This window comes from Pinus tabuliformis, chromosome 7 (genome assembly GCF_031772625.1).
Source record: "Pinus tabuliformis cultivar Carrire ecotype Pingquan chromosome 7, CPIR1, whole genome shotgun sequence".
In the NCBI taxonomy this organism is placed as follows: domain Eukaryota; kingdom Viridiplantae; phylum Streptophyta; class Pinopsida; order Pinales; family Pinaceae; genus Pinus; species Pinus tabuliformis.
The window spans coordinates 438,497,731-438,508,435 of record NC_142293.1 but is presented as its reverse complement, the minus strand read 5'-3'; the positions used below and the strand labels follow the sequence as shown (position 1 = coordinate 438,508,435).

Here is a 10,705-nt window from a genome sequence, read left to right as displayed (position 1 = left end):
AAAAGCTTTATATTCATTGATAAATACTGCCAGTTAGAAAATAAGATCTTCTTCCTCCAACAGAGGGATTACACCAGTTCCAAAAGGAATTTACTTTGTCTCTGCAACAACAAAAAAAATACTCTGTCTCATAATAAAAATTCAACACTGTTGTGTAAAATTTTTATTTACTCATTGCTGCGTCACATTCCATATGCCCTCAAAAAGGAACATTACATATTCAACCAACAAAAATTATGAGATTCGCGCTGCTGCACATTCCTTTCTTTTCCCACCAACAAACAACCAAAATGATCACGCTGCTGCATTTTCTTCATTTACATTGCCATACATCCCAATGCAACAACAACATAAAAAAAATTACATATATGTTTTTACTTATTCCGTAAAAGAAAGACTACACCCATACTCCCGTGGAAAATATAACAAAATTAAAATTAAAACATTTACCAACCATCCTACGAATACAATTGATTTCATTAATTGTTTTACTGGAAATCGGCGGTCAAAATGAAACTTCACGCAATGTCCATATTGTGCAGGTCTATTGTTGTACGTCAACCGTTCATCTGCCCTCAAAAAATCGGACGACTGTGGTCAATATCGGGAGGCCCTTCCTTGCTGAACTTTACCGAGTGGGGAATTGGTGGTTTTGGAACCGTATTGTGGACACGCGTCAATTGGTCAGTGTGATCGGAGCCTCCTGGGAAAAAACAACTTTTGGCAAAAGGCGGTGCAGGGAATGGACTGGTGGTTTCGAAAAACAGCGCTGCAATAATTGCCGCAGTTGGAATTATTAATATTTCAACATTCCTGCAGAGAAAGTCTCTTTTCCACATCCCTTGAAAGCATCCTTGATAGCAAATCCCTTGCTAGCCCTGATATGGGCTGCCACACTTGAGAATGAAAATCTAACTGTACTAGTTTTATTGCGTCAAATATGGCTTCAATAGATCCTCCTTGAAATGGTAATATGCCTATCAAAAGGGCATGTAGGAGGACACCAGCCCCCCAAACATCAACCTTTTCTGAATAAGTCGTCCCTGCCAAAACTTCAGGGGCAATATATGAAGGACTCCCTACCACTCCAGATAAATTTTGACCTGTTTGAATGTGAAAATGTACTCTCAGTCAAATACATAAAGAAAACTGGTGAATTATTTAATAATGATGATATGTTCTTGTGTACATGTTTAGTGAGCAGAACCAAAGGACAGACAAATACCTTTTGCAAACCGCGTGGACAAGCCAAAATCAGCTAGCTTCAGTTGTCCAGAACTGGTTCTGAGAACATTCTCAGGTTTAATATCCCGATGGACAACACCCAACTCATGACAGTATTTAATGACCATTATTAATTCCTTGATCAAGTTTGCTGCCTGATGCTCAGAGTAGCGTCCAGTCCGAGACATCTCGTCAGTGAGGCGTCCACCAGTGCATAACTCCATCACAAGATGCAAAGATTCTGCATCTTCATACACAGCTCGGAGTGTGACGACATTAGGATGGCCTGACAGATGCTGCATAATCTCAATCTCCTTATACACATTTTCTTCAGTCTTTTTTGGGAGAGTCTTACAGGCGAGCTCTTCCCCAGTAGCTTTGCTCTTGCATATTCTCACCAGACCAAATTTGCCTCGTCCTAATTCGAGGCCGAAATCATAATCTTTTTCAATCTTTCGCTTCCTACCAGTCCGGGTAGAAGCAAGAATACATCCAACCTTTCTCTTCAATCCTCTTTCTGGTGAATTAGGGAAACAACCCCTTCTTGGAGGAGGAGGAGCAACGGAAGCTGCTGTAGGATGCAAATCTAAGCCCTTTGTCCGCTTCCTCTGCTGTTGGAAAGAAAGGTGCGAGGCTAATGATGTGGAAGACTCACCATCATTGCGTAGCCGAGGTGTGTTTTCTAAATTGGCACGGTTTACTGCTGCTCCTCTGTTCCGCTTCCTTGGTAATGAATCCATTTGAACTATGGACTTTGCAAAAAGAGTTTAACCAAAAGATCTGGGGCTACCCTTGTTAGTTTGACAACGAATTAGTAAATTTAGGTAAATGTAAATAGACAGTTTTGTAACGAATAATTAGTTATGTAACAATAGTTGGTGATATAAAACTATCATTTTCCCATGAAATGTAAGGCAGAGAAAATCATTGTTGAATGACAAAGTCCAATCCAATTCAGTTTCCTATTTAGTTTGTTGTCTTCATTAATCTGTTGATTCTCTGTGTCTTTTTTTCCTTCATTTGTACAACAATTGGTACCAGAGCTTGAGGGCCGAGCGATTGGGCGTGAAGACGCTGAGAAGAACCTGCGCTGAGGACGTGAAGACCCTGCGTGAATGTGCGTTGAAGGCTGTGCATTGACGGCTGAGAAACAAATCCTCTGCGTTGAAGAACGATTGTGCTGTGATCGTTGGAAGACCAGCAAGTCCTCTGCGTTGAAGAACGGCTGTGCTGTGAGCGTTGGAAGACCAGCAAATCTGCTCTCTGCGTTGATAAAAGCAGAAGTTTTCTGTGCGAGGCCATCTCTGCGTAAAAGACTGAGGTTGCGTATTGCTGCCAGAGGAACCGGGTAAATTTGTTTATTGAGAATTTTTTTTTCTCAGGAATTTGAATTTGGAGGAAAGAAAATCAGAGAAATACAAGAACTATTTTTTCCAGAAATTTGTGAAAAACAAAGGGTGAAAGGAAACAGGATTTGAAATTTAAAAAAAAAACTGTTGAATTGGGTTTTTTTTTTTTTTTTTTAACAAAATTATATATATAATTCCTAGAAAGACTGAAACCCTAGGAAAGGGAAAAGTGGCCAAGATGTCGAATGCGAAATTCGAGGTGGAGAAATTCACCGGAAAGAGCAATTTTTCTCTTTGGAAACTGAAGGTTAAGGATCTGCTTGTGCAACAAGGGTTGCACAAGGCATTGGATGGGGTAACTAAGAAACCTGCAACCATGACTACTACAGACTGGGAGGACTTGGATGCCCGAGCTCTCAGTACCATCCGGTTATGCCTAGCGGATGAAGTTCCTTCAACATTGTTGAAGAGACTACGACGTCAGGTTTGTGGGAAAAACTTGAAAATCTCTATATGACAAAGTCATTAACAACAAGAATTTATCTGAAAAGACAGTTATACAGTCTTCGAATGAAAGAAGGTTCAAACGTTGCAGAACTTTCGAATGTTTTTAATACACTAATATGTCAATTAACAGATATGGAAGTCAAAATACAGGAAGAAGATAAATCCATAACCTTGCTGTGTTCTCTGCCTGAATCATGGGATCACTTCGTAACTTCAATCAGCTTCAGCTCTGCTGATTCTTTGAAGTTTGAATAAGTCGTGGGAGCTCTTCTGTCTGAAGAAGTACGAAGGAAATCCAGCACTGAAACAGCTGCATCAGAAGCCATGGTCGCTAGAGGACGCTCAAAGGAAAGAGGAGAAAAACCAAGGGGATCTTCTAGATCGAAATCGAAGGGAAAGAAGTGTAAGGCAAAATGTTGGAACTACGGTAAAGTTGGACACTTGAAGAAGGACTGTTGGAAACGAAAGGAATCCAAAAACCCGAAGAACGAAGCGAATCAGGTCGATTCAGGTATGATAGACGAAGTTTTATCTGTTGAAGAATTATGTATGATAGATGAAACTTCACCTGAATGTAATGTCTCTCAGAGTTTTGATAGCTGGTTGTTAGACTCTGGTGCTTCGCATCACATGTGCCCACATAGAAATTGGTTTACTTCGTATAAAAATGTAAACGACAGTTTTGTGTTTATGGGTAACAATGTGTCATGTCAGACTGTTGGGATGGGAGATATCAAGATTAAGATGTATGATAACACAGTTACGACATTAACTAGTGTTAGACATGTACCTGATTTGAAGAAAAATTTAATCTCTTTGGGAGTGTTGGATTCAGATGGTTATAAGTTTACAGGTCAGGATGGAGTCTTGAAATTCTTTAGAGGAGCCCTTGTGGTTATGAAGGCAGAAAAGGTCGGAAATCTTTACAGGTTAAAAGGAAGTACTCAGGTCAGTGAAGCAGTGGTTGCGTCAGAAAAGGAAGAAGCAGGTACTCGTCTGTGGCATCAGCGTTTGGGTCATATGAGAGAGAAAGGTCTTCATATACTAATGAAATGTAAATCTCTTCCAGGTCTGAAATCCTTGAATTTAGATTTTTGTAAACATTGTGTGTATGGAAAACAGTGTAAACAGAGATTTAAAGTTGGCAATCATAATAGTAAAGATGTTTTAGACTACATTCATTCTGATCTGTGGGGGCCTTCCCCTGTTATGTCATATGGAGGCGCATTGTATTTTTTAACGTTCAATTATGATTACTCTCGTAGAGTTTGGGTCTATATGCTAAAAAGGAGAGCTGATGTATTAAATGTATTTAAACAATTTAAAGTAATGGTAGAGAAAAGAACAGACAAATCTATTAAATGTCTAAGAACTGACAATGGTGGTGAATTCACTTTTGTTGAATTTGAACAATACTGTAAGGATGAGGGCATTGTTAGACACAAAACCACTATTTATACTCCTCAGCAAAATGGTGTTGCTGAGCGTATGAATCGGACTCTTATGGAAAGAGCCAGAAGCATGATCAGCAATGCTAACTTGCAAAAGGAGTTGTGGGAAGAACCAGTATCTACTGCTTGTTATTTAGTTAACAGATCACCTTCAGTAGCAATTGATTGTAAAATTCCTGAAGAAGTTTGGATAGGTTAGTCTTGTGACTATTCTCATTTGAGGATATTTGGCTGTGATGCTTATTCTCTTATTCCGAAAAATCTGCGTTCAAAATTAGATCCAAAGTCGAAATGTTATGTCTTTGTTGGGTATGACTATGCAGTGAAAGGATATAGGTTGTGGGATCCTACATTGCGGAAGATAGTCATTAGTAGAGATGTAACATTTGATGAATCATCTTTGCTAAAATCAAATGTTGAAAGAATTGAACAGGAACAAGTATCGCCGAGTCAACGAGTTCAGTTGGAGGCTAGATCTTTCAGTGATAGTCGAAAGGAAGGAGAGACTTCTGGAGACAAAGGTGTTGAAGACACAAAGGAAGCCGTTGAAGCTTCTGAACCAGTGCAAGTTTCTGAACTAGTTCAGCAACCAGTCGCTCTGAGAAGGTCTACAAGGGAAAGGAAAACTCCCAAAAGGTATGAAGATTCTGCTTCATCTGTTGCTTTGGTTGCTGAAGGTGGGGAACCTTCTTGTTATCAGGAAGCAGTAGATGATACAGATAGCGAGAAATAGAAAATGGCTATGGAAGAAGAAATGGACTCCTTAGCCAAGAACAATACCTGGGATCTTGTAGAGCTTCCTGAAGGGAGAAGTGTTGTTGGATGTAAATGGGTCTTCAAGCTGAAACGGAAAGTTGATGGTAGTACTGAAAGGTATAAGGCATGACTGCTAGCGAAAGGGTATTCTCAGGTTGAAGGTATAGACTTTCATGAGATTTTTTCTCCAGTTGTAAAACTTGTTTCTATACGTACTGTGTTGGCACTAACTGCGTTGCTTAATCTTGAGTTAGAACAATTAGTTGTTAAAACAGCTTTTCTACATGGTGATTTGAACGAAGAGATATATATGGAACAACCAGAAGGTTTTGTACGAGGTCGCAGCAGAAGATTAGTTTGCAAGCTCAGGAAATCATTGTATGGTCTGAGGCAGCCTCCCAGACAATGGTACAAGAAGTTTGATTCCTTCATGGTGAGCCAGAATTTTATAAGAAGTGAGTATGATCATTGTGTGTACTTCAAAAGTTTCAATGGCATATTCATTATCTTAGCTTTGTATGTTGACGATATGCTTATTGCAAGCAAAAGCATGGAAGAAATCAACAGGTTAAAGGCTCATCTCTGTAGGATGTTTGATATGAAGGATCTTGGAGTAGCAAAACATATCTTGGGCATGGAGATACACAGAGACAGAAAAAATGGTAAGCTTTGGTTATCACCGCAGAAGTATGTGGAGAAGGTACTTGAAAAGTTCTCTACGAACAATGTGAAACCTGTTAATGTTCCTCTAGCTTCCCATTTTAAACTTTCTTCGGTTTTGAGTCCTAGAACTGATGAAGAAAAGCAGTATATGTCTCATGTACCATATGCAAATGCGGTAGGCAACTTAATGTATGCGATGGTATCTACAAGACCTGACATTTCACATGCAGTTGGAGTTGTCAGCAGGTTCATGGCACATCCAGGTAAAGAACATTGGCAAGCAGTGAAATGGGTGCTTCGATATCTAAGAGGCACAAGGGATCATTGCATCGTCTTTAATGGTAGTGAAGGATCAATTTGCGGATATGTAGATGTTGACTATGCAGGTGATTTGGACAAAAGAAGATCTACTACAGGTTATGTCTTTACTCTTGCAGGTGGAGCAATTAGTTGGATGTCAAAGCTTCAAGAAACAGTTGCGTTGTCCACTGCCGAAGCTGAATATATAGCTGCTTCAGATGCCAGTAAAGAAGCAATCTGGTTAAAGGGTCTGCTCGATGAGATTGGAAGGACGTAAGAGAAAGTGAATGTACTCTGTGACAGTCAAAACGCTATTCACTTGGCTACAAACCCTGCCTATCATAGCAGAACCAAGCACATTGATGTAAGGTATCATTTTCTGAGACATGTGATCGATGGCGGAAAAGTAGCTCTTAAAAAGGTCCATACACGAGAAAATTGTGCAGACATATTCACAAAGCCAGTTACAGTAGAGAAGTTGTGGTGCTGTTTAGCTTCTCTTGGCTTGCAGGAAAGATGATGAATGGGAAAATTGTTGTCAAGGTGGAGTTTGTTAGTTTGACAACGAATTAGTAAATTTAGGTAAATGTAAATAGACAGTTTTGTAACGAATAATTAGTTATGTAACGATAGTTGGTGATATAAAACTATCATTTGCCCATGAAATGTAAGGCAGAGAAAATCATTGTTGAATGACAAAGTCCAATCCAATTCAGTTTCTTATTCAGTTTCTTGTCTTCATTAATCTGTTGATTCTCTGTGTCTTTTTTCCTTCATTTGTACAACAACCCTACCAGATGAGATGCAAGGAATTGTTATGGCAAAGAGGAGTTTAGACTAATTGACTCCAATGAAGTAAAGGCGTTGTTAGTAACCTAGGTGATGGGGAGCAGTGGCCACGACATGAGGGAGGTCATAGTTGATGCCCCTGATGGAAGGATAACGCCGCAGCATTGCCTCGATTGTCTCCTCGGCAAGCCCAACCTCTTTAGGCAGATCAGAGAATGGATGTCAAATTTCCAAAAGCTCTTTATAGAGCTTCAAACTGACATTTATGTGTTTTAGAATGTTTAATACTAATTAGTGTTTGCCAAAAGCCAGGGAAGATGCTTGCCAAAAGCCAAGGAAGAAGAAGAACAACAACTTGTTGCAATGAAAAAGAAGTAGAAATATCTTCAAGAGTAACATAAAAGAATGGGGAAAAGCAGTAAAAATATCTTGCCATGCCAGAGAGTGCACAACAGAACTCCGAGGTGAAAAGAAGGCAACTCAACCGATATTTGGAAAAAGTAGACACACTTCAAATCAACGGTTGAAAGTGTCTTACCAAATCCAACAGAGCAAGGTAAAGTGTTGATGGTTTTTGATGCATAGGAAAGCCTATCAGCCTAAATATAGATGTAAATGCCAAACCAAAAATACATTATTAATTATTTAAATGAATTAAAAATATTAATCCAAAAATACATTACTAATTATTTAAATGAATCAAGAATATTAATTAAAGAGATTAAGCACACAAGGAAATCAACGTGACTCTCATTAGCCACATCCCTTGAGAGTGTCAATGGTTTCTGAAGTGTCAAGCCAATCCCTTGATATGAACAAGTTCAGGAATTTGGCAAGATACATTGATTACATAAGCTTAAAGATTTAGTAGGATTCGTATCAGGCGTTTCTGAAGTGTAAAACCAATCCCTTGGATAAGGCGAAAGCTTGAAGACTTACCGATTTGGAGGGGGAGGGGATTTGTATCAGTGGTTTCTGGAGTGTAAAACCAATCTATTGACCTTAACAAGGTAAGAGGTTAAGAGGTTTTGCACGATTCACGCGAATCCTTTCTGTAGTGCAAAGCTAATCCAATAGTTTTATGTTATTGCTTTAAAGAGTTGTAAGTCACTACAAAATTTTGAAACCTGATGTCAACACAAAAGTTTCCTTGATCTTAACAAGACGTTTGGCAGGATCCATCGATTAAAGAAGCTTGATGTTAACAAATAAGCTTCAAGCTTTGGCAGGATTAATACAAGTTCTTTCTGGAGTGGAAAACTAAACCAGTACCTTTGTATTATCACTTTAAAGTAATTTAATGCAATACAGGTTTAAAAATTTATTATCAAAAACCAGAAAAAAACTAAAAAAAAATTAAAGAATGAAAGAATTATTTTGAAGTTTTGAAAATATTGACCAATTTTATTAGTTTCTAATATGCAAATTATAAAATGTTTATTGATATATTTGTAAAACTATTCAAATTTATAATTATTTTGCATATATTTAATTTTTAAAGTAAAATAATTTTATATTGTAAAATTTGAATGAATCATTTTTATAAAAATAAAAATTGATAAATCTAAGAATCATGAAAAATTAACCCACTTACAAATATTAATTCTTAAAATTTTCCATAAAAAAAAATTCTTTCAAAAATCAATACCTATCTCAATAATCCAACCCCAACCAAGTTAACTCGACAACATTAGCAATTCATCCCAGAAAATCAGCAGGGCAAAGATAAATTAAAAGCTACACTCACAATAAAATAACTTTGATCTCTATTTCTGCGCAATCTAATCAAGCATAAGGGATCCCTCCACGTTGAACACGCTTTAGCTTCTCTCCCACATTAGTCATTGATATTCGTGACAGTGACCACAAATGCATAAATTTGGAGAGAGATATGCGAAAATAAGACACCATTAGATTCAATACATAGAAGCTCAATGCAGATGGAGCTCTTCTCTGCAGTTTGCAAAGTAGTAGATAGAAATGCATAATGTATATATTCATCTCATAACATGCCAATTTCTTGCATTGTTTGCTATTCTTTTATATTTATCGTACCATAGAAAATCCAAAACCCAACGAATTGAGACAAAGCTTTCACATTTTCTGTCAAAGGCAAAGGCAATGCAACATATAAATATATAGAATATGAAATTGAAATTATTCCAAACTTTTGCAGTCTTAGCCACAAATGAATCCAGGTATTCATGAATACCATCACAATAGATAAATAGTCCACCTAAGCACTACAACCTTTTATATTTATATTCACTGGTGGCACAGATTCTCAGGCAGGAGAACCCATGAGAAATAGTAGCAGGACTCAGCCAAAATCCATAACAGAAAGAAGCGATGAAAACCCGAAAACCGACACAAACGCATGGGGAGGCAATAAAAGCTAGTCAGAGTCATTATATATGTTATATTCTGCCAACACAGCCTGACAAGCAGGGTGGTTTGTGGTAGATCTGAAGGCAAAAGGCCCAGTCTTTCTTTCGTCCGAATTGATCCCATTGTTGTGAGTTAGGTAAACTGGACCGCGGCTGCTATCAGTTTTAAGGTTGCATGAGGTTGGGCTCCTCACTGTAAATGCCTCACATGCTTCGTGCTCGTGCTCACCCTGAACAGCGATACTGAAAAGCCCATCTTTGTCGGTTTGCTGTTCATTATAGAACAGTCTCTTACCAGCACGATCCTTGCACTCAACAGCTACAATGGCACCTGCACAACAATCATACTGAAAATATCAGAACCAAACATAGGGCTGCCCTGTGCATTCTATGCTTCAGAAAGAAACCCGTATTTCTCTTAAAAACAAGACTGTAGAAAATGAAAGTAATGTGAACACAATAGCAAAAGGGAAGAATAGATCTATTCAGAAAAGCACAAATAGCATTCCACAAGGAGAATCTTAAAACCAGATCTATTCTTCAGCACCAGATCTATTATTTCATATCTTTTCAACAAGAAAATGCAGTCGCCCAAATGAAAACAATCTACAAAAACTGCAAAACAAATTGAAAAACTATCCAAGATGGGTGGTTGCTGGCTTACCAGAGATGGCAGGTGAAATCCTGGTGGGGAATCCAGCAGCACAGTTATCGCAGTAAACCTTGCCCGTAACATAAAAGTTATGGCCAGCATGAGCATTGGCAACACCCAACAAGGCAAAAAGGGCGATCAAGCCACAGAAATCGGATAGCTTGGCCATTGTTCAGATACCCACCTCGCCCAAGCAACAAAGATCAAAATACCGGTTGGATTAGGAATGGAAGAAGCGACAACACATATCACCTATGTATGTATGATTCTTGGTCTGAGTGTGGAATATATATATATATTTTGGTTTTGGCCCCAACATGTAAGCCGGTGATTATGAACAAATTTTCCGAGTAAGATATAACCGTCACAGTGTCCCTGCTCCGCGTGAGCCTGGCTGTAAACATCTTTTTTCGGAGCCATAAACATAAATTTTTGGATCCTACAAGTCATATGGTGGCATGCATGTTCTTGCATGCATGTGGGGGCCAGTTGTGCCCTCTTAACATAAAGGTCCATCATGTCCATGTTGGTGTGAGTTGTGCCCTTTCAACACAAATGTCCATCATATCTAATGGTGGTGGGCTCAACCTTTGACACCTTCAATAAGACCATTAACACTTTTATTAG

General features: G+C 38.5%; 1 protein-coding gene and 1 pseudogene across 1 annotated transcript; both read right to left on the bottom strand.

Moving 5' to 3' along the window:
• Positions 1-804: 804 nt before the first annotated feature.
• LOC149247852 (serine/threonine-protein kinase PEPKR2 pseudogene) lies at positions 805-2,006 on the bottom strand (annotated as a pseudogene).
• A 7,168-nt stretch (positions 2,007-9,174) lies between these two features.
• LOC149247851 (major pollen allergen Lol p 11-like) lies at positions 9,175-10,355 on the bottom strand. The gene is made up of 2 exons (XM_089458306.1): positions 10,091-10,355; positions 9,175-9,757 (listed from the first exon to the last, which is right to left on the bottom strand). Exons 1-2 carry the CDS (start codon positions 10,245-10,247, stop codon positions 9,435-9,437), a joined length of 480 nt encoding a protein of 159 aa, XP_089314432.1. The 5' UTR covers positions 10,248-10,355; the 3' UTR covers positions 9,175-9,434.
• Positions 10,356-10,705: the final 350 nt, after the last annotated feature.

Coding starts and splice junctions, on each gene's coding strand:
- LOC149247851 (XM_089458306.1), bottom strand. CDS start 10,247: ATGGCCAAGCTATCCGATTTCTGTGGCTTGATCGCCCTTTTTGCCTTG. Junction 9,758..10,090: donor GATTTCACCTGCCATCTCTG/GTAAGCCAGCAA, acceptor ATTGTTGTGCAG/GTGCCATTGTAGCTGTTGAG.